The 25,037-nt window shown below is 37.4% G+C and overlaps 1 protein-coding gene across 3 annotated transcripts in view; it reads left to right on the top strand.

Annotated features, from left to right (window-relative positions):
• The window catches only part of LOC126457600 (uncharacterized), a 212,267-nt gene that overhangs the window by 97,026 nt on the left and 90,204 nt on the right, over positions 1-25,037 (top strand). For all 3 annotated transcript variants that reach the window (XM_050094046.1, XM_050094045.1, XM_050094047.1), the window contains one exon: positions 2,428-2,781. In XM_050094046.1, the coding sequence (XP_049950003.1) occupies positions 2,428-2,781 (354 nt within the window). The remainder of the gene's footprint in view (positions 1-2,427; positions 2,782-25,037) is intronic.

Below are 25,037 nucleotides of genomic sequence, written 5' to 3' on the forward strand. Positions count from 1 at the left end.
CCACTGACATTGAGTCAATTTGTTTCCTCCCTCTACCAGGTTGCACACCAAAAGAACCTGTCTTTTGAAGTTCCCAAATCATTTTCTCCAGATCATAGTCATTGGACCTATGCTTTTTTTTCAAACCTTTCAGTGTCTGGAACTTCTGGAGAGCAGCGTTTGCAAAGTCACCATTCTTGTAATACAGCTTTACAAGCAGGGCACAATCCTGCATTGAGACAGTCATGGCAATTGTCGCAGATGTGAAAGGAGGAAAAGCCGTGCACCTGGCATGTTTATAGCAACTTCACTGGGTCATGTGCATGATAGGTGTTTTCATTTATGTATTGTGACACATACAGCGCCATCTACTGATCAATTTTCACACTGTAGTGTTGTGGAGTGTATTTGAGAAGTTGCAGTGAGCAGTGAAGTAGATCCCCCCCGTGTGGAAAGTTTTTAGAGTTTGTTAGTGTGTTCCTGTAGCAGGTTACCAATACAGATTGATTTGCTGAGGATGTGATTCATCATCTCGTTTACGTTTATTATCATGGAATGGAAACTCTGAAACTCACAATGGTATTGGTCATGCTTATGGAATCATTTCTTTTTCAAGGCAGTTCTACACAGTACTGGTTTATCTAGGATTTTACTGTGGGCACTTCTATGGCTGTAAGCTGTTGATCGAGATGTATAACATAGCTTAATCATGATGCCAATTTTCTTAAGCCATATCTGTGTGGCATGAATATCTTCAATGTAGTTTGGCTTGACGAGATGTGGGTCAGTTTTGGTCATGTTATCAAGCAAGGCTGGAAGGGTGACACAAGTAAAGGAACAATGACAATGCCTTATGGCAATGCAGTCAGACTTATTCTTTGTCATCCAGGTACCTACAAGGTTTTCTCTTGAAAGGTCTCCTGATTATTAAATCAAATGAGACAGGAGATTATCAGGAAGAAATGAGCCATGTTATGTTTACAAAGAGATTTATAGAATCACTAAATAAAAGATCTGGGAAAATTATCATCAGTTATTCTAGATGATGCACCTTACCACTCAGTTTGTGATGGTTCTCTCCTTCTTGATACAAGCTTCTTATTTGTTTCGGGGGGATCCCCACCTTCCACCAGATTTCTCCTGTGAAATGACTTAGTATTAGCACCATATGTGAGTGATGGTAACAGTAATGTCAAATTGTGAGTTATATACCTTTCTTGTTGGATGTGTTGAGTCAGTTTTTGGTAAATAACTTGACACTAATATTCTTAACTTCAATTTATTTCAAAGATAAATCAGTCACCACATAACCAGTCACCAATGGCCTCTGCCAGTATGCCTTTGTGTCTTTCAAGCAATTGGAATGTGATATTACATTATTAAATGCTCACTTGTCAGTTATAATTGCCTTTACTACTTGAAAATGACTTAACGTAGTTTGTTACATTGGAATTTATCTAACTTTTTCTTCCATATAAAATAATGGCATAATGTAATACTTTTCCTGATGAAAACTAGTGCATTTTACATTCCTCCTAATTTCACTTTTATATTATTTAATCTCGGCCACGATCAGGCTTCAACAGTTGCCCAAATGTATACAGTGATTCATCATATAAGTAAAATTGTAAACAATTCAGTTTTTATATATAAACTAAACTTTGTATTGTGGATTTATGTTATGGAAACAGTGAAGTATCCTATACATGGATATTTTTAGCTTATCGTATACATGCATATTTTTGACTTTCACCCTAAATTAGCACATTTATGAAAAATAATTTCAGAATAAAAAAGTCTCATATTATCACTCAAAATACGTTATTAAAAAACGCAAAACCACGTGGATAAGCTAAAATCCCAAAGAATGGAAATCCAGGATGGAATGTAACAATATTATGAAAAAGATAGTTGTTACTCACCATAGGGGAGTTGTCCAGTTACTGATAGGCACAACAGAAAGAGTGTCACAAAATGAGCTTTCGGCCAACAAAGCCTTTGTCGAAAAAAGACAACAGACACACACGTGCACACACACACACACACACACACACACACACACACACAAAATATGACCACAGTCTGTTGCAGCTGAAGCCAGAGTTGCATTTGCAAGTGTGTGTGTGTGTGTGTGTGTGTGTGTGTGTCTGTGTTGTCTTTTTTCGACAAAGACCTTGTTGGCCAAAAGCTCATTTTGTGATAGTCTTTATGTTGTGCGTATCTACAACTCAGCATCTCCGCTAAATGGGGAGTAGCAACTACCCTTTTCATAATACTGTTAAAATCCCAAAGAGACCGTCTCCTGACTCTTTTGGAAAATAAGAAATATCTGCATGTATCAACTACTTCACTAATCCATTGTACCAGGTTCTTCATTAAACTGTAGCTATGGCTTACGTTTCAAAGTATTTTATTTTTCTTATGCTTTTTAATTTTTTTTTGTTACAGATGTTTTAGATATTTCAAGACATCAAACTTTTATCTATGTTGATGAAAAAGCATCGTCATTTTCAACAATCCATATCCAGAAAATGCCTGTGGATTACCAAGTCAGCTCTTACATTATAAAAAAATGTCACACTTGTCAAAGTAATTTAAACAAAACACTTGAATGTTCAAAGGCATACTGTACTACTGAAGAAAAAATCAAGACAGATATAAATGAGGAAGAGATTGTGTTAAAAGTACCAAATAGTGGAAATGAGACTTGCTTCTATGTCACTGTAGAAGCTGTTTGTCATAATTGCTCTACCAGTAACTGGTGTGTGGCTCGCTCTGTTTTGTTGATACCAAGCAAGACAGGTAAGTGTCAGTAGATGATGTGAAAGACAAAGGTGTAGAAGGCTGAGGCAAGAAATAAAATCATTAGTCAATATTATAAATTTTACAACTGTGATTTTAAAATGTTAAATTAGTGAGAAATATGCTCGACATGAGCCAAATACCTTGTGGCCTATGTATAAATGTTTAATCATTAGCGATCATATTGAAATGTCAAATATTTTTTGAAGCGTAGACAGTGTTAGACTGATTGATTAAATTTCCAAAAGAAGTTTTTAGGCATAAGATAATGAACCTCCCATGAACCACATACTTTGCCATTGGTGGGGAGACCTGCATGCCTCATTGATACAGATAGTCGTATGGTAAGTGCAACCACAATGGAGGGGTATCTGTTGAGATACCAGACAAACATCTGGTTCCTGAAGAGGGGGCACAGCCTGTTGCAGGGGCAACAGTCAGATGATTAATTGATCTGGCTTTGTAGCATCAATGAAGACAACCTTGCTGTACTGGTGCTGTGAATGGCTGAAAGCAAGTAGAAATACATCCTTAATTTTTTCCAAGGGGATTCAGATGTGCTGTATGGTTAAATGATGATGATAGCATCCTTGTGGGTAAGATGTTCTAGAGCTAAAATAGTTCCCCATTCTGATCTCGGGCTGGGACTACTCAGGAGTATGTCATTATCAGGAGAAAGAAAACTGGAGTTCTGCAGATTGGAGTATGGAATGTCAGATCCCTTAATTGGGCAGGTAGGTTAGAAAATTTAAAGAGGGAAATGGATAGGTTAGAGTTGGATATAGCGGGTGTTAGTGGCAACAGGAACAGGACTTCTGGTCAGGTGACTACAGGGCTATAAATGCAAAATTAAATAGGGGTAATGCAGGAGTATGTTTAATAATGAATAAGAAAATAGGAACACTGATAAGCTACTACAAACAGCATAATGAATGGACTATTATTGTCAAGATAGACACAAAGCCCACATCCGTCACAATAGTACAAGTTTATATGCTAGCTAGCTTCACAGATGATGAAGAGACTGGAGAAATGTATGATCAGATAAAAGAAATTATTCAGATAGTTTAGGGATATGAAAATTTAATAGTCAAGGGGGACTAGAATTCAATAGTATGTAAAGGAAGGAAAGGAAAAACAGTAGATGAATATGGACTGGAGAAAAAGAATGAAACCGGGAACTGCCTGGTAGAATTTTGCACAGAGCATAATTTAATCATCACTAACACAGTTTAAGAATAATGAAAAAAAGTTGTATATGTGGAAGAGATATGGAGACGCTGGCAGATTTCAGACTGATTATATAATGGTCAGACACAGATTTGGGAACCAGATTTTAAATCATAAGACATTTCGAGGCACAGATGTGGACTCTGATCAGAATTTATTGGTAATGAACTGTAGATTAAAACTGAAGAGATTGCAAAAAGGTAGGAAATTAAAGAGATGGGACCTGGATAATCTGAAAGAACCAGAAGTTGGTGAGAGTTTCAGAGGGAGCATTAGGGATTGATTGACAAGAACGGGGGAAAGGAATATACTAGAAGAAGTATAGGTAGCTTTGTGAGATGAAAAAATGAAGGCAGCAGAGGATCAAGTAAGTAAGAAGATGAGGGTTAGTAGATATCCATGGGTAACACAAGAGGTATTTAATTTAATTGATGAAAGAAGAAAATACAAAAAGGCGCTAAATGAAGCAGGTGAAAGGGAATACAAACATCTAAAAAATGAGATTGACAGAAAGTGCAAAATAGCTAAGCAGGGGTGGCTAGAGGACAAATATAAGCACTTAGAATCATATATTAGCAGTGAAAAGACAGATACTGCCTACAGGTAAATTAAAGAGACCTTTGGAGAAAAGAGAACCTTCTGTATGAATATAAAGAGCTCAGGTGGAAAACAGAAAGCTGATAGGTGGTAGGAGTATATAGAGCTGTACTTGAGGGTAATATTATAGAAATGGAAGAGAACATAAATGAAGATGAGATAGGAGATATGATACTGCACAAAGAATTTGATAGAGTGCTGAAAGACCTAAGTTAAATCAAGGCTCCAGGAATAGACAACATTATCTTAGAAATAGCCTTGGGAGAGCAATACGTATGAGACAGGAAACAGGTGAAATACCCTCAGACCTCAAGAAGAATATAAGAATTCCAATTCCAAAAAGAATCAGATGCTGACTGGTGTGAATATTACAAATATATCAGTTTAATAAGTCGTGGCTGCAAAATACTAACATGAACTCTTTAGAGAATATTGGAAAAACTGGTAGAAGCCGACCTCATGGAAGATCAGTACAGATTCAGGTGAAATGTAAGAACACTCGAGGTAGTACTGATGCTATGACTTCTCGTGAAAGTTAGGTGGAGGTAAGGCAAACCTGTGTATGTAGCATTTGTAGACTTAGAAAAAGCTTTTCACAATGTTGAGTAGAATACTCTCTTTGAAATTCTGAGAGTATTGGGGTAAAATACAGGAAGTGAAAGGCAATTTACAACTTGTATACAAACCAGATGGTAGTTAAAGGGTCAAGGGCATGAAGGGGAAGATGTGGTTGAGAAGGGAATGAGACAGGGCCGTATCCTATCCCCAATGTTATTCAATCTGTACATTGAGAAAGTAGTAAAGGAAACAAAAGAAAAATTTGGAGTAGGAATAAAAGTCCAGGGAGCAGAAATAAAAACTTAAAAGGTTTGTCGATGACATTGCAATTCTGTCAGAGACAGCAAAGGACTTGGAAGAGTAGCTGAATGGAATGGACAGTATTTTGAAAGGAGGATGTAAGATGAACATCAACAAAAGCAAAACCAGGATAATGGAATCTACTCGAATTAAATCAGGTGATGCTGAGGGAATTAGATTAGGAAATGACACATTTAAAGTAGTGGATGAGTTTTGCTGTTTGGGCAACAAAATTAACCAATAATGGCCAAAGTAGAGATGATATAAAATGTAGACTGGCAATGGCAAGAAAAGCATTTCTAAATTTAACATCAAGTATACATTTACGTGCCAGAGAGTCTTTTCTGAAAGTATTTGTATGGAGTGTAGTCAGGTATGCAAGTGAACTATGGATGACAAACAGTTTCAACAAGAAGAGAATAGAAGCTTTTGAAATGTGGTGTTACAGAAGAATGCTGAAGGTTATTTGGGTAGATCATATAATTAATGAAGAGGTACTGAGTTGAATTGGGGAGACAAGGATTTTCTGCCACAGCATGACCAACAGAAGAGATCGTTTGGTAGGACACATTCTGAGACACCAAGGGATCACAAATTTAGTGTTGGATGAAGATGTGGCAGGTGGAAAGGGGGGGGGGGATCATAGAGGGAGACAGAGATATGAATACAGTAAGCAGATTCAGAAAGACATGGGTGCAGTAATTATTCAGAGATTAAGCGGCTCATGCAGGGTAGAGTAGTGTAAAGAGATGCACGAAACCTGTAATCAGACTAAAGACCACAGCAACAATAAGGTAATAAAATGGGGTTTTGACCTTTTAATCAACCTCAATGTATTTACTCCACAAGCTGTAGTGTAGTGCATGGCTGAGTGTGCTTCAAGCAATATTATCAGTTTTGTGTCTGATTCCATTTGCTTATGAAGCAAGGGCATATGCTCTGTTTGTGCCCTAATATCTCTTACCTACATGAAGTATGTGATGGTGGCTACATGATAGTTGCAGGTTTCATGAAAACTAGGTCATCTTTCTTCCAAAGATTCTCAGTTAAGAGACATGAGCATTTCTGTTAGACTTTTATATTGGTCATGACATTCTGTTACAATCCTAGCAGTGTAGCTCTGAATCTGTTCAATGTCTGTTGTCATGTCTACTTTGTAAGGACTCTAAACACTGGAATAATACTGTACAACTGCTTGCACTTGTGTGTTGTAGGCAGTTTCCTTTAAACATGCACAGCATTTTTGCAGACCCCTTCCAAAAATTTAAAGTTTTAAATATGTTTTCCATATTACTGAATTAACATTATTGTCCTGTGTCATATAATTCATGTATCTGGGAAATGCAGAACGTTGTGAATAAATAAAATAATTAGTGTCTTGCACAAGGGTTTTTGTGTGTGTGTGTGTGTGTGTGTGTGTGTGTGTGTGAGGGGGGGTGGGGGCGGGGGGGGGGGGGGGGGGGAGTTCATGCTGACTGTTTGAGAGAAGCTTCCTTTTCCCTAGAGACATCATAATGTTTGAACTTAGAATGTGTCTGGGGTCCTGTAACAGATAAATATTGGAGATATTGATCTGTAATACTGTACATACAATCTTTTACCCTTTTGTAAATGTAAGTGACAAAGTGACCTGGTCTCTTTTTCAGTCACATGAGGCTATTAACTGCAGAAGAGATTCACAATAAATACAAGTTAGGAAAGGTGCTATTGCCATAGAATATTCAATGTAAAATTCAAGTTGCGGTCTGTTGCCATACTCATCTAGATAATCTTAATTGTTTTTCAATGCTAAGGTTGTTGAGTCTGTGCAGTGGTCAGATATTGGTTTGGTAAATATCTGCATAATATGCAAGTACATTGTAAATGCAGAATTTAATATTTCTGCTTTCTGTCTGCTGCATCTATATTCAACTCCAGGTCCGCAAGAGATTGAATGGAACATTTGGATCTATTTATTGCCTTTAAGTATAACCACAGTTTTTTATGCTTGATCTTTCACTAAGATCTTACTGCTGAAAATTATTATAGGCTTTCAGAATGGTCCTCATTATGAATATACTACTTGTTATTAAGTTTCCTCCATCACTTTCCTTGCTATCTCTTTTGTACCAAGATATTTGGAGTCTCTGTTTCTGGAGCATTTTGCAGATGTTATCATTATGCAAAGATGGGTATTTTCCATCTTTTACAACTTTATTTGAAACATTTTTATCTAGATTGTGGTTTATAATATATTTCAGCTTTAACACTGACTGTTCTGTGTTTGTCAAATCTGTGCCAAATGTTCTCAATTTGTCTTTTAAGCAAGTTGATAGTGACTGTCTATTAGTTCCGCCAAATACAAATAATCTCCTATTTCTCTTGATGGCCTTTCTGCTGTTGGTGACCATAGCCCCCACAATATAATCATGGTCACCAACCTCTCTCTCATTGATGACACTCTTAAAAAGGTTAGTCTGTTTGTAACCAGAAGTTCTAAAAGATTTCCATTACATGTTGTCAGGCTAGTTGTTCAAAGCAGTTGTCAGATAACGTATTCAGTATAACATCACAAGACTCTTTGTCCTTACCATTGATAAAGTGTACATAGTTTTCCCTCTCAATACTGTACAGGTAAACTCGTGGAGTTGCGGGTAAATAATCAAGATTGTCAGTGTTCCGTTATGTCATTATGCAAAGACATTTAAATTGTGTATGCATGCTTTACAACTACATTTGCTGTTTACAAGAGCCTGAAAAACTATTTTTGCAGCCAGTGAGGAAGTGATGGAGAACATACTAAACATAATTTCCAGTCTGAAAAGTCCACATTACTCTTTATGCCCACTGAAAGAAAATATTCCTGCTTGTTATTTACTCAGCAGGGTCAGGAACTATGACTATAAATAACAGTTTTAAGTTTTAACTGATTGATATATTCTGCATAAGTTCATACACATGCAAAATATAATAATATCCCTAATAATAATAATAATAATAATAATAATAATAATAATAATAATCCTTTCAGAAACAGCTCTATTAACAGTTCAGAGGTGACTTCTACAGGAAGTTCCAAGTAAAATGGTTTATCACCCTGACTTCCAATCATCAGAAATTAATTTCTCACCTTGAATGTGGAAAAATAATCTTGTTACTTGCCATGCAGCAGGGTGGTGTACAGTCCTCATGAGTTCACTTCCTACTTTTACCAAAAATGCTTCCGTGCCTCACCAGACCTGTCATCTGAAGCACAGGGCACACAGACATTTGACTGACACGGACGGATTGATATCTCAAATCTGCTATCAACCACCCTATGCACAAGTAGCAGGATCTAAATGCCCCCTTTCTCAGACATGTATTAATTAATAGCTCTATTGTTTAACAATTTACAATCTTCTTAATTTTTAAATAAAAAAAGTTAACTTTGCTTTAGCTACTGAAAAAGTTTTACTTCAACTGCATTTAAACATTGATGGCTAGAATTTTTAGAATGGAACCAACTGGAACATGACCTCTGAACTGCCTCTTTAAAATTCCTTGTAACCTTAGTTATTTCTACAATACAGCCTTGCAACTAGGTACATCTGTACTATAACATGAGTATAATCAAGTGGTGTAATTAGAACTTTCTGTTACAAATACAAATGGTACCTAAGCTATTATGAATAAGGACTTTTTTTTTAGTAAATAACTTGATAACTAATAGAGGTAGCTTATTGGCAATTTTGACTAAAATATTTCTCTGATCAACTTGAGACTTCTAACTTTTAGTTGTGACATACTTCTGCATATTCTGAACAGTTTTTAGCTTTCTAGTTTTATTATTTAGCACAACTTTTTTCCCTTAAGATTGTATATTTTGTCTGACATATTTGTTTGATCCTTTGAGACTTTAAAATGTTATCATTAATATTTTTAAGCATACACTGATGGAGATCAGAAAATAATATTGTACAGAAAGTTCTGTTTGAGAATTACAAATTATTTCAGAATAAAGGAGACAACTCACTGAAAGGTGGAACTGCTGCATCATTGATAGGTACACAAACGAAAGATACAGAACTTTGCTAGTTTTGGAATGAACTTCCTTTATCAAGCTCGTAGGAAATACATGCACACAAACACACACTCACTCACTCACTCACATGCACATGCCTGTCTCCCTACATTGTGCTCAGTTTATGTGTGTGTGTGTGTGTGTGTGCGTGTGTGTGTTTGTGTGTGTGTGTGAGTGTGTGCATGCATGTTTCTCCCACAAGCTTGAAAAAGAAAGTACGTTCTGAAAGCTAGTGAAGCTGATGCAGCACTTCTGCCTTTCAGTGAGTTGTCTCCTTTATTCCTAAATAATTCAAAGTTCAGAAAAGTGTTTTTAATTTTCACTTTCACTATTAGATTATGATGCAATTCTTTGTATGTTAAGCACAGGTGCATCATGATTATGTGGTGTAAAAGTATTGAACTGGTGTAAGCCCTGACACATTTGCTTGCCTTTGTACCTCTTACAATGGTACAGCACTTGTTCCACTTCCTGGACCCTTACTTGTGTTGGTGAAAAAATTTACTTTTGAACAAAATGAAATATTAGAAACAAGTGACGTTACTATAGTCGACCTTTTGATTTTAGCTAAATTTTACTTAATACTACACCCACAAAATTAACCATATATTTAAAACACACACAGAAAAATAAAATGTAGTGGATTTTTACAGATAATGTACCGTATATAAAATGGCCCGGAAACTTGAAATAAATTTTATACTATGACAAAATTAAGTTTTTGATTTAGAGTATTCAGTCTTTCCTGAAAGAGAAAAACACAAAAACATTTCACTTTTTAGTGCTCACTCATTTAATCACAATTGTAGGAACTGTGGTGTGTGTTTTTACAAATCACTTTCATTAAAAAAATTTAAGGCAGAGATTGGGAAGTCACTATGGTTGGTATCCTTTTCGACACTGTTACAAAAAAGGGAAGGGGAAGGGTCATTGTGGTTGGTGTTCTCACATCTTTCTCCATACAGCTTGTAGGTTGTCTTTCATGAAGCATCAGTATCCCTGAGAGGCTTCTTTCCTCAACTTATATCTAAGGGAGGACAAAACATATTCCATATTCAATTTTCCTTCTATAATTTAAGTAAGTTATCATAAAGATTTTTTTCTTTTTAAAAATTCATTATTTGGTAAACTACTATTAACCTCTACAAAATGATTATTTGCAATACGCTGCTTCATAAAATTGTGATATTACTCTTCCTCACTTATAACTAGTTACATCATTATTAAGCTTGAATCATGAACTTTGCAACTTTTTTAAAACCATAACTATTATGATCTGAAAGTCAACATAGGTTTTCAAAATACTCCACTTTGAGCTAGTCTGCAATTTATGTCATTACTTTAGATGTTGTTACTTCACTTAGAAAATCGAATAACCTTTGTAAGCTCTATTCATATAGCTCGATTATCATATGGGTTGGTATGCTAAAGAGGTTGTTTGTTTGACAGCAGTTACTTTGCTTTGTCACACCCATAATTAAAAAAAATTGTTTTTATTATATGCTACCAATACTCTACAATCTGCATTTCTTAACACACTTTTTTTTAATTGTATTGTTGTCTATATTTATCTGTTAATTGACCATTTGCATTTCTCAGCCCTTTTTACGAGACTTGAGGGAATTATACAACAATTTTCCACCATGTTACATTAAATGTCAGCTTACTGACTTCATTACTCCTATTTTTCCTTATTTTCATTTATCCCAATATTTCACTTTCCAACATATTTCAATGCTTCTTTCTCTCTTTTACCTTCATTAGCCTACTGACCTCATTATTTACATGTTTTTTGGTGTGATCTTCACACCACTTTCACACACCTCCTTTAATTAATGTCAAAATGCTTTCGCTTGCCTTTATTGGCACCACATTATTAATCTCTCTTACTTACAGGCAACATTACTTCCAACATGTATATTATTAATTTATGCAGACCTTATTCTTTCAAACTGTATGAATTTTTAGCTTCAATTGCTTCTCTTAACACAAAGTATTTTGTTGTAACTAATCATTTTTTGTGGATATTATTTGCTATTCATTTCCTTCAGCCTTAATTTTTATATCATTGGCACTCATAAATTACCCACTGTTATTTTAATGTTTAGAATTTACTTTTGCAAGTTTACCTCTCATATTCTCTTCTAAGTCATCTTTTGGGTATTGTCATTTTTGGGAATCATTCTTACTTAGTAGGAAGACATTACAAACAAATAGCATGTGTACAACATGAAGTCATATATTCTGTACTTACTACAGATAGGACACAAAGAGGAGAATGAAACTTGAAAGGGAAATAAAGTGTCATCCAGCCAGGACCGCACAGTATGCCAAACTGTGTATCTGCCAAAGAGTGGCATTTAATTACTGTCAATTTTGAAAGCGTTCAGATCTCAATGTTTTGTAGACCTATTTCTTTCTTATTTTTGGGGTATTCCAATTGGTATGTGTTTGCATGAGTGTTATCTATTATCCTGAGTGGTCCTTGATAAACATGCATAAAATTCTTTTTTTTCACTGAAATTGTCTTAGATTTTTCTTTAGGTTTGACTAATACTAGTTCACCAGTGTTACAAATAGTCTTCTTCTGTCCAGGTCTCTTTTATGTGTTTGCCCTAGGGTGTTGTTTCTTTTCATCTATAGAGCTCTGAGATAGAACTGGAAAATCAACCATGTTTGAAAGGATGTTTTGGGGTTCCTGGTTAAACATTAGTTCACACGGAGTGAAGCCTTTTGCATCATGTTTAAGGTTGTTGATGATTTCTTCAAAGTTGTTGATATTATCAGCCCAAGTCAAATGCTTTCTTGCATAATAAGTTCTACATAACCTATTTACTTCAAGCATAACCTCTTGCTCCTATTTCTCTGTGGAAAATATGCTGAGACTGTTATATGGCGAATTCCAGCCTTTTCTAGACATAATTTAAATTTTTCAGATGCAAACTGTGGTCCATTATCTGATAACAGACTCTTAGGCTTTCCAATCTTAACAAATTAGTCCTTCTCCAGCTTGTCTACCAGCATCTTGACATTATCTCTCTTTATTGGATATAGTTTGACATACTTGCTAAAACCATCAATCACCACAAAAACATGAGTAAATCCTCTTCTAGATATTTATAGAGAACCTAAAAGATTGGCCGCACATAATTCCAGAAGTTTACTCGGTTCTAGGTTGTGCACACTCCTTGCACTGTTTACTGCACTTACCTTCTGGCGTACAACACAGGATGCTAGCCTTCTTGCTAGTGTACGATGCATGTTGTCAAAAATCATTTTCTCACTTAATTTAGTAATGCATTTCTTGGCTCCAGATGCATGCAATCTATAAGCAAATCCAAGTGTTGGGATGGAAAACATATCTTCCATTATGATAAATCTAACTTCCTTCTTTGGAATAAAATTCCTTTATTGAGGCGATAGTACAATGCTACTTTTGGATAATTAGGGACTTCTAAAAGGCTTTTGACTAACCTCAACTGATCATCATTATTTTTCTCCTTTCTTAAGTTTTTTATTTACTTTCTTCAAAGCACTCTCTTCCTTGACCAGCCCATCTCATTCATATCTGCAAGCAGAATTTCTGATTTCCTGCATAACTGACCACTTCTTGATAGCCCATCTGCTACCATATTGTTCTTGCCTTGTATGTCAAGGTCGAACTGCTGAAGGTACATAGCCTACCTCATTAGTCTTGGATGTCTCTATTTGCAAGTTTTTAAAAACATAAATGCCTTGTGATCATTACATATTATAATATTGTGACCTGACAAACAATGCTCAAGCTTTTGCATACCCAGCATGACAGCCAGTGCCTCTAATTCCAAAATTCCATAATTTTTCTCAGCAGGTTACAGTGAATGGCTCGCAAATGTGATTGTTGTATGTTCCTCTTGGTCGCATTCTGTTTCCATCTCAAACATCTTTACTGCAATCCCATAACCACTTGTGTTAACTGACATGCAAAAGGCTTTTGAAAAAATCTGGATGGTCTAATAGCAGATTACTCATCAAATAGTTCTTTAATTCTTCAAAAGCAGACTGGCACTCTTCAGTCCAAACTCATTGCATATTATTCTTCAACAACTGGAGTAGACAAGGTGCATTAAACATGTGGTCTTTCACAAAACAGTAATAGGATCTGAATAAACTGAACATTAACTTGAGCTTATTTTTATACCTGGGTGCTTCAAACTTTTTAATGACTGATCATTTGGAAGGACCAGATAATATACCTTCCCTACTAATTTCATGGCCCAAGAATTTTATTTTGACTCTAAGATGCTCAGTCTTCTAAAACTTTAATTACATATAAATTAATTTCATATTTCTATAGCTTCTAGCACTCTGTCTAGTAGACTGATATGTTCTTCCCATGTGGGAGCTGCCAACAGTATATCCTTATATATAAAATTCTTGTGTCACAGTGTTAGGTGCCATACTCCTCTGAAACAGCTCGATCAATTCTGATGAAACTTTATATGAATATTTGGTAGATCTGAGAATTGGCCGTAATCTACACTCCTGGAAATTGAAATAAGAACACCGTGAATTCATTGTCCCAGGAAGGGGAAACTTTATTGACACATTCCTGTTGTCAGATACATCACATGATCACACTGACAGAACCACAGGCACATAGACACAGGCAACAGAGCATGCACAATGTTGGCACCAGTACAGTGTATATCCACCTTTCGCAGCAATGCAGGCTGCTATTCTCCCATGGAGACGATCGTAGAGATGCTGGATGTAGTCCTGTGGAACGGCCTGCCATGCCATTTCCACCTGGCGCCTCAGTTGGACCAGCGTTCGTGCTGGACGTGCAGACCGCGTGAGACGACGCTTCATCCAGTCCCAAACATGCTCAATGGGGGACAGATCCGGAGATCTTGCTGGCCAGGGTAGTTGACTTACACCTTCTAGAGCACGTTGGGTGGCACGGGATACATGCGGACGTGCATTGTCCTGTTGGAACAGCAAGTTCCCTTGCCGGTCTAGGAATGGTAGAACGATGGGTTCGGTGACGGTTTGGATGTACTGTGCACTATTCAGTGTCCCCTCGACGATCACCAGTGGTGTACGGCCAGTGTAGGAGATCGCTCCCCACACCATGATGCCGGGTGTTGGCCCTGTGTGCCTCGGTCGTATGCAGTCCTGATTGTGGCGCTCACCTGCACGGCGCCAAACACGCATACGACCATCATTGGCACCAAGGCAGAAGCGACTCTCATCGCTGAAGACGACACGTCTCCATTCGTCCCTCCATTCACGCCTGTCGCGACACCACTGGAGGCGGGCTGCACGATGTTGGGGCGTGAGCGGAAGACGGCCTAACGGTGTGCGGGACCGTAGCCCAGCTTCATGGAGATGGTTGCGAATGGTCCTCGCCGATACCCCAGGAGCAACAGTGCCCTAATTTGCTGGGAAGTGGCGGTGCGGTCCCCTACGGCACTGCGTAGGATCCTACGGTCTTGGCGTGCATCCGTGCGTCGCTGCGGTCCGGTCCCAGGTCGACGGGCACGTGCACCTTCCGCCGACCACTGGCGACAACATCGATGTACTGTGGAGACCTCACGCCCCACGTGTTGAGCAATTCGGCAGTACGTCCACCCGGCCTCCCGCATGCCCACTATATGCCCTCGCTCAAAGTCCGTCAACTGCACATACGGTTCACGTCCACGCTGTCGCGGCATGCTACCAGTGTTAAAGACTGCGATGGAGCTCCGTATGCCACGGCAAACTGGCTGACACTGACGGCGGCGGTGCACAAATGCTGCGCAGCTAGCGCCATTCTACGGCCAACACCGCGGTTACTGGTGTGTCCGCTGTGCCGTGCGTGTGATCATTGCTTGTACAGCCCTCTCGCAGTGTCCGGAGCAAGTATGGTGGGTGTTCTTTTTTCCATTTCCAGGAGTGTATTTTTCATACCCCTAAGTGAAAAGGGTGGTCCAATCCAAAATTTTTTTTTATTTTTTCGACAGAACTTTTTTTTTTATTTTTTTATGATGTGGCACTAAAAAATTTACACAACCCTAAATTTTCACCCTTCTACCACCAACCCCTATTTTTTAATAGCGATTTTAGTAATTTAATAGTTTTCAACCCTGGTCGATAAGTGATCAATTATCACTTGATCAATGGCTCGATCGATTCTGATGAAATTGTACACGTATATTCCATATGTCTGAGAATCGGTCATAATCTATTTTTCATACCTCTAAGTGATGAGGGTGGACCACACCAAAATTTTTTCTTAATTTTTTGGACAGAACTTTTTATTTTAATTTTTTGTGATGTGGCATTAAAAAATACACACAACCCTAAATTTTCACCCTTCTACCACCAACCCCTATTTTTTAATAGCAATTTTAGTAATTTAATAGTTTTCAACCATGGTCGGTAACTGAGCAACGGCTCAATCGATTCTGATGAAATTTTACATGTATATTCATTACATCTGAGAATCGGTCATAATCTATTTTTCATACCCCTAAGTGATAAGGGTGGTCCACCCCCAAAAAAAATTTTTTTTTGAAAGAAATTTTTATTTTTATTTCTTTCTGATGCGGCATTACAAAATACACGCAACCCTAAATTGTCACCCTTCTACTACCAACCCCTATTTTTAATAGCAGTTTTAGTAATTTAATAATTTTCAACCCTGGTCAATAACTGATCAATTATCACTTGATCAGTTATCTCCGCCAGGTGTCTACCGGTGATAATCTTTCACTATTCGATAGATAGGTAATTGAAGAAAACGTACTAAATGCAACAACTTAAATATCCCTCTTTGAATCAACGTAACTAGATCGAGAAGTTTAACTAGGTAGCATGCGTCATTCGCCAAACTGACATTTACTCCTAACGCACAAGCATCGATTTTTATCCTACGGAAATATATTGTATGATCAAATTCTTTTAGTGGAACAAAGAAGTTCCTGTGCTCTCCTTTGTTTCTCTAAAAGAATTTAATCATACAATATGTTTACATACGATAAAAATTGATGCATATGTGCTTGGCCTTATCCATAATGATGGCGAACACGTTTCGACACGAAATTGCCACTAGGTTTGTATGTTCATGGACGAGCCGTGTATCAGCTGCAATTGTTAAATCCATGCGATCTACCATAGAAATGCTAGAACTAATAGTGGCTGATACTGCCAGACTTCCTCCAAGCCTTTTCCTACTCCATACACAGTTTTCGACCATTATTATTGTTTGTGTCATGAGCTCCTGCCAACAATGGCTATTGTGTTACACGTATACATTATGTTACACATATACATTATTCTTATAGACTAGATATAATTTATATGGCAAAACAATGTTTGCTGGGTCAGCTATAACATATAAAGATTTTCAGAGACAGAACGAAGTTTGCCGGGTATACATTGTGTTACACGTATACATTATTCGTATAGACTAGAGATAATTTATATGGCAAAACAACATTTGCCTGCTCAGCTATAACATATAAAGATTTTCAGAGACAGAACAAAGTTCGCTGGGTGTAGCTAGTTGTCTACATAAATAGTCATCTGATCTAACAATTCCTGCCCCATGTGATCCGTCATTCTTACAAAGGCACACACAGAAACATTTAATCCAAATGGGAATACTTTATATTGGTAGCACACTTCTTCATCCAAAAAGCTAAATATTTACATTATTCTTTTGCCAGGGGCAAATTCCAGTAGCCAGATGTTATGTCCATTGATGTAAGATACATAACTCCTCAGAATTTTTGTATGAGTTCATCCATATTTTGAGGACAGCCACTCTCTCATTACAATTTCATTTAGCCAGCATGCGTCCAGTATTAATCTGACACTTCTGCCATGCTTAGGCACAACAAGAGGATTATTATTCTCAATAGTCACTTGGTCAATGACACACCATGCCAACATACATTGAATTTCTTTCTTAACAGCTTGCTTTCTTGTAACATGTATCTGATGAGGTTTCTTGAAAAATACCTGCCAGGCTTTTCATTCAAAGGCATTCATACCCTTTAAGTATCAAGTGAAATTTATGACTGGATTGAGGACTTTTTGGTAGAGAACATGCAACATATTATCTTGGATAGAGGGTCATTGTCGGATGTAGAATTAATTTCAGGTGTGCCCCAGGGAAGTGTGTTGTGAGCCTTGTTGTTCATGTTGTATATTAATGACCTTGCACACAATATTAATAGTAAAATCAGGCTTGTTGCAGCTGATGCATTTATCTATAATGAAATACTATCTGAAAGAAGCTGTATAAATATTCAACCCGATCTTGATAAGATTTCAAAGTGGTGCAGAGATTGGCAACTTGCATTGATGTTCAGAAATGTAGAAGTTTGCACTTCACAAACAAAGAAATGTAGTATTCCTATCACTATAATATCAATGAATCACTCTTGAAGTTGGCCAACTTGAACAAATACTTGGGTGTTACACTTTGTAAGGATATGAAATAGAATGATCACGTAGGTTTAGTCATGGCCAAAGTAGGTGGTAGACTGCAAGTAATTGGTAGAATACTGGGGAAGTGCAATCAATCTACAAAGCAGATTGCTTACAAATCACTTGTGTGTCCAGTTCTTGAATACTGCTCAAGTGTGTGAGACCTGTACCAGTTAGGGCTAATAGAAGATATTGAGTGTATACAGAGAATGGCAGCACAAATGGTCACGGGTTTGTTTAATTCATGAGAGAGTGTCGCAGAGATAATGAAGGAGCTGAACTGGAAGGCTCTTGAAGATTAAATTATCCTGAGAAAGTCTATCGACAAAGTTTCAAGAACCAGCTTTAAATGATTACTATAAGAATATACTACAGTCCCTTATGTATCATTCATATAGGGATCATGACAATAAGGTTAGAATAATTACTGCAAGCACAGAGGCATTCAAACAATCAATTCTTCCTCCACTCCATACGTGAATGGAACAGGAAGAAACCCTAATGACTGGTGCAATGGGATGTACCCTCTGCCATGCACCTCATGCTGGTTTGCAGAGTATGGATGTAGATGTAGATATAGAACTTCACCAGGTATATTTGGGAATACATTGTGATGAGTGGTTAACACTTCCCTTAATTCTGCCCTGTTTTTATGAGAAGTTTGATTTGTTGACAGTATCTTAGCTCTGTTGCTTCCAGGATATAGTTCTCTTCTGCATTAGCATGCAGGACGTTATTTCCAAATTTAGTATCTTTCTCTTTACTGTCAAAGACAATTCGCATGCTTCATTGTTTCTGCCCACATAATTTCAAATGAAAGACTCCATAATCACTCGAGAATCTGGTAAAGTTAACACTAAACAGCTCTGATCAAAGTAAATCTTTCTTTGATATTTCATTTAAAGGTCTTTACCATTCAACATTTTGAGACTTAACTGAGGACAATTAAACAAGGATGATCTATTATTGTGTTACCTATACTAGTTGGTATCAACACTTCATGCTGTACTGGGCTAAACTTTTCCAGTAGTACCTATTATTCTTAAACCACTTACTTTCTGACAGTTAAGTCATTCTTATGAGGAATAGTGTCAAGGAATGCTTGGTACAAAGCACTTGATTTGCTGCCACTATCAAGAAGACAACACAGTGTTACTCCTGAGATGTTAGTTTTTATAGTAGGGTAAGTTATTCTAGTTTGAACAGGTCCTCATGAAAGTCTTCTAATAAATCTTTTTCAGCCTGTCTCCAACTAAAGTAATTTTGATCATTTGCAAGTACATTTATGCTTATATTCACAGGGTCATCAACCTCTACATCTGCAGCTGCCTTTTGCAACCTGTCCACCAATTTTAAATTGAAGCACTTGATGAATTCCTCCAATTTTGTTTGCTGCACATCAGCTAAATTATTCTCTTCCTCTCAGCAACTCCATCTCTGTGCAACCTTGTTATCTATAATACTGTTTGCTTTTACAGTTTATGGCAGGCCAATACAGCTAATATGTATCTGATCTCATTATTATTGCTACCACCTTCATCCAACAACTCCTCCTCCTCAGAATCTTGCAAAACTGACTCTACTTTCTCCACTAAAACTTTAGCCTTCAGATTACCATTATTGTCAAAGATGTAAGCCTTTACTTCATCTTCGAACTCATCTGACTTAAACCAGTCAATTTGTTATTCCCTATTATCTGTAATGTTTTCTTTCTCCTTCTGGTCCCATTTGTCTAATGTGTCCAAAATGCTATGAACTAGATAGTGAGAGTGGTTTAGCACATTAATGTTATATTCTGTTCCTGTTTTATCACCCCTGTCATCATTTTGCATGTGCTGACTAACTGTGGTCTATGTTTTTGTTACTGATTGTGTTACTGTTTCTGCCTGGTGAATGCCGGTTTCCTCATAGATGGGGTTTGGTTTCCCACACCTGCCTATTGTATGCATTCGGTTCAGAATCAGATTGGGTAGCATTCTGCTTTCCATCTTGTATCAGTGGTACATTATTTATATTCCTACCTTCATCTTAATAATTATTGTGGAAGCATGATGCTTGTTTACCTCCTTTACCTCTACAATGGCCTTCACTGTGATAATTAGATCATGTATTCTGATCTTCCATACTTCTAACATTCACATTCTTCTGCTTCCACTCTGTCAGAAAAAATATTTTTCAACATCCTCACATAATTTCACACACACAGATTTCACTTTCTTAATATCCTTCTGACAAGCATTTTATTTATTAGTTACTTCCTCAAACCAATTAGAGCAAAGTTTGGATTCATTACCTATTCTTTCCAACAGTCTCCTTCCATGTCATCTGCATCTTTGAAATCTTTGCGAACTTCACCAATTTCACTTTTGAAAATGCTATGCAATTTAGTTAGCTGTAGCTGATTTGCTTATCATGGTGATTAGAATCAATTTTATTTAAGTTACTCAGTTTTGAGTTCTTTTTGTCCCTTAGTTCATTATTACTAGATTCAACCTTATTTAAGTATTTACTACTGGATTGCATATTATTGTTCAGTTCTTTTTGATGTGATTAAAGCACAGAAAACAGTAACTGCATCCAATTTGGTGCCTGTACCTTACTACTCGGCATTTCATCTGGTTTTAAAGGAGTTTCTAGCATTCCCTAACTTGGCTAAATTTCAGAAATATTGAACTCACTTTCATCATATGATAATTCTATTAATTCTTTTCTTGTGTGACTTCAACTTCAATTACATAATTGTAAGAAAATGGTTCTAACTTTGCAGTAACATTGAAATTTACTTCTGATTCTACTTTTGACATATCACCTTCAGATTTTGGATTTATTACTTTGACAGAACTATCCTCATTAATTTCAATTTCTGTTTCTGAGGATTCATCATCAGATACTGGTTCTGTCTTAACTTTCAAATCATCCTTATTATTAGATTCCATTTTTAATAGCTGTTACGAGCAGTTATCAAATACCATAAATATTCTCATCTTTACTTAATTGCTTGACCTGGCAAGTGATGCTGGCATGGTGTACCCGCAGATGTGATGCGATACATTGTGATGTAATGCAGGAAGCAGCAGCAGCTATGATGGTGAGATGGCAGCAGGTATCACCTACAGCAGTAGCGCAGTGGGGCCTAGGCATCGATGAGCACATGCAGTAGCTTGGAGGTAACTTGCAGGACCACACAACTCTGTGATGATGCACATCTTCTTCTAATCTCAGCACCAGTGGTGTGGCTAACATTCACATTTTAGTCCACACTCTTGAGCAAATCTTAAAACTCTTCTTGCACTGGTTTTGGCATGTTCCTCGTTGGTATCCTGTTAGTGCCAAACGAATTCCCAGTTTTGTACTGATCACTTCCACAGTTCAATCTCCTGGCTGATTAAAACTGTATGGGGAGCATCAGATAAATATCCTAATTCTTTTTACTGTTGTTATAACGGGCACTTAAATTGTCTGCGCATGCTTACACCTACCTTTGCCATTTTGAAGAGCCTGCAAATTATTTTTGCAGTCAGCCAGGAGGTGATGGAGAACGTACTGAACATAATTTCCAGTCTGCAAGTCCACATTTCTCTTTGTACTCACTGAAGGAAAATGTTCCTATTTGCTATTTACTAAGCAGGATCAGGAACTATGACTATAGATGAAAGTTTTGAGTTCTAACTGATTCATATATTCTGTAAATGTTCACACACACAAAATATAATAATATCCCTAATAATAATAATAATAATAATAATAATATCACTTTCAGAAACAGAACTATTAATAGTTCAGATGTGACTTCTACAGGAAGTTCCAAGTAAAATGGTCTATCACCCTGACTTCAAATCTTCTAAAGTTAATTGTTTACTTAAAAGTGAAAAAAATTATCTCACCAATTGCCACACAGTTTTGTCAACATTACGGGTGGCACACAGACAGTAACTTCCATGAAATCTAAGCAATCCAGGATGGTTTACATTTCTCCTGAGTTCACTTCCTACTTTTACTGAAAATGCTTTCATGTCTGCCCAGCTCTGCTCCTCCAAAGCACAGCACATGCAGGTGTTTGACTTTTGGTTTTTAATAAATAAACTGAAAACTAATACAGGTAGCTTATTGGTGTCACACATAGCAGGTTTTTACATGTAACTTAGGTTAAATATGAATTTTCATATTTTTTAGTCTGATGTTAAGTGCCATCAATTTTTTGTAAAAACACCAATTTTGACAAAAAATCTTGCTCTGATCAACTTGAGGCTTGCAACTTTGAATTGTGACATAGTTTTGCATATTCTGATCAGTTTTAGCTTTCTGGTTTTATAATTTAGTGCCACTTATTTTTTTCATAATATCATATATTTTGCCTGACATATTCATTCGATCAGTCTGAGACTTTAAAATGTTATTGTTAATATATCTAAGCATACACTGACAAAGTTTGGGAAAGTTATTTTAATTTTTAATTATGCCATTAGATTATGGTGCAATCCTTTGTATGTCAAGCACAGTTGCGTTACATGACGTGGTGCTGGTAGTAATGAACTGGGGTTAAGCCCCGGCACATTCGCTGCCTCTGTACTTCTTTCAATGATACAGTACTTGTTTCACCTCCAACTATTATCATATGCTTGGTGCATTTATATTCTATCTATTTTAAGCTATATTCAGATGACTCTCTAAACTGATATGTCCCAATCTGGCTATCTGTAGAAATTTCCACCTACTAAAGTATGTCCTCTGACCCTGGTTATGCTGGCTCGTGGTAGTTCACAGTCACCCAGCTGGAACTACTGCTTCTACTTGTTGCCATGAACACACCAATATAGGGTAATCCACCTTTCCCAAAATCTTTTCCATGTGTTGTTGATAACTGTCTTGCTCTCCACTTTGGATATTAACAAACTCTCAGTTCCTAGTTTGATGTGGGGCAGGGGGGCAGGGAGGTTGACTACTTTCTTTGAGAGTTCTGTGAGTTTGTTGAAAATACACCATCATTTAAAAGAGTGGACTGATTTCCACTCTATAAAGTGCACACTTGATCTATCCAAGATGACTTTACAAATTTTATTATGTGGCATAGTTCAAGAAATCAATAGGTGCTCTCATTATAGAACTGAAGGAGCCTGTGGTTTAGACTTTCCAATCCAGATGACCTTGATCACTTCTGTACTAAGGCCGCACATCAACAGCTATGCAGAGACATCATGAGTGAGGCTAGCTGTCTTCACCACGTCCACCAGTCATTAATACAGAACTGGAAAGGTCTCTGAACCTAGATGACAAATATCACAAATGACAATCTGCAGCTGACTGTAAAATGTACTGTGTATTGCTCCAGAGCACAATGCCTCACACTGAGTGCATGTTTGGGTCTTCTCTCTCCTATGACACTATTTTCGTAAAAGATTCCATCATGTTCCTAACAGTGAAGCTCCTTGCATCTAACAAGCCAATCTTTCCCCACTGCAGGTTCCCAGACCACGTCAGAGGAGAGAATACTGCACAAGCTGGAGATGCAAGACCTCTTGGCTCCATCTAGCTGTCAGTGTGAGAAGTGCCTGACACCTGTTATCTAGAGGTATTGGTAGGGGCCTAGTCTTTTGGCCATTAGTCATAGACAACATCCCTCATGAAAGAGGTCCAGATCTGAACACATCTTGCTTGCCACCATCAGATGACTGCTTGATGCTGGACTGGGTTCTCTGCAAACCATGACAGCAATGAGAGTAGCTTGCTACCTCTGTTGCACATCTGCAATTGGAGGCTGCGGTGCCATTCCATCCACACCACCATTGGCTTTGGCTGTGTGAGTCAGGTCAACAGTGGCCAACACAGCTTCCAACTATCCATGAACAAATGCCAACACCTTCATCACAGTCTTGCAGTGATCACAATTCCTGCAGATTCATACTTGAACTTAGATCTTTAAAGAGCAAATGAGTTAAGTCAAAGACTAGGATGTGCTTACATAAAAACTAAACCAGGAGCAGTGCACAAACTTCAGACTTTAGGTGCTCAATAATCTTTGTGCTTAGTGCTGTCGCCATAGGCTGTGAAGCACTACTGAGTGTTATTTTTTTATGCCGACTTTTTTGAATTGAATCAGTGGCATTAGTAATGGCATCCAAATACATTACTGTGTTACTGTGTCTAATATGCATGAGACTGTTTCTGGTAAATACAAAAACCAGTACATGTTGTAGTTGTTGTTGTGGTCTTCAGTCCTGAGACTGGTTTGATGCAGCTCTCCATGCTACTCTATCCTGTGCAAGCTTCTTCATCTCCCAGTACCTACTGCAGCCTACATCCTTCTGAATCTGCTTAGTATATTCATCTCTTGGTCTCCCTCTACGATTTTTACCCTCCACGCTGCCCTCCATTACTAAATTGGTGATCCCTTGATCCCTCCTACCAACCGATCCCTTCTTCTAGTCAAGTTGTGCCACAAACTCCTCTTCTCCCCAATTCTATTCAATACCTCCTCATTAGTTACGTGATCTACCCATCTAATCTTCAGCATTCTTCTGTAGCACATTTTGAAAGCTTCTATCCTCTTCTTGTCTAAACTATGTATCATCCATTTTCACTTCCATACATGGCCACACTCCATACAGATACTTTCAGGAATGACTTCCTGACACTTAAATCAATACTCGATGTTAACAAATTTCCCTTCTTCAGAAGCGCTTTCCTTGTCAGTGCCAGTCTACATTTTATATCCTCTCTACTTTGACCATCATCAGTTATTTTGCTCTCCAAATAGCAAAACTCCTTTACTACTTTAAGTGTCTCATTTCCTAATCTAATTCCCTGAGCATCACCCAACTTAATTCGACTACATTCCATTATCCTCATTTTGCTTTTGTTGATGTTCATTCTATATCCTCCTTTCAAGACACTGTCCATTCCGTTCAACTGCTCTACCAGGTCCTTTGCTGTCTCTGACAGAATTACAATGGCATCAGCAAACCTCAAAGTTTTTATTTCTTCTCCATGGATTTTAATACCTACTCCGAACTTTTCTTTTGTTTCCTTTACTGATTGCTCAATATACAGTACAGGAATTATTAAAAAAAACCAC

Source organism: Schistocerca serialis, chromosome 2 (assembly GCF_023864345.2).
Source record: "Schistocerca serialis cubense isolate TAMUIC-IGC-003099 chromosome 2, iqSchSeri2.2, whole genome shotgun sequence".
Lineage (NCBI taxonomy): Eukaryota > Metazoa > Arthropoda > Insecta > Orthoptera > Acrididae > Schistocerca > Schistocerca serialis.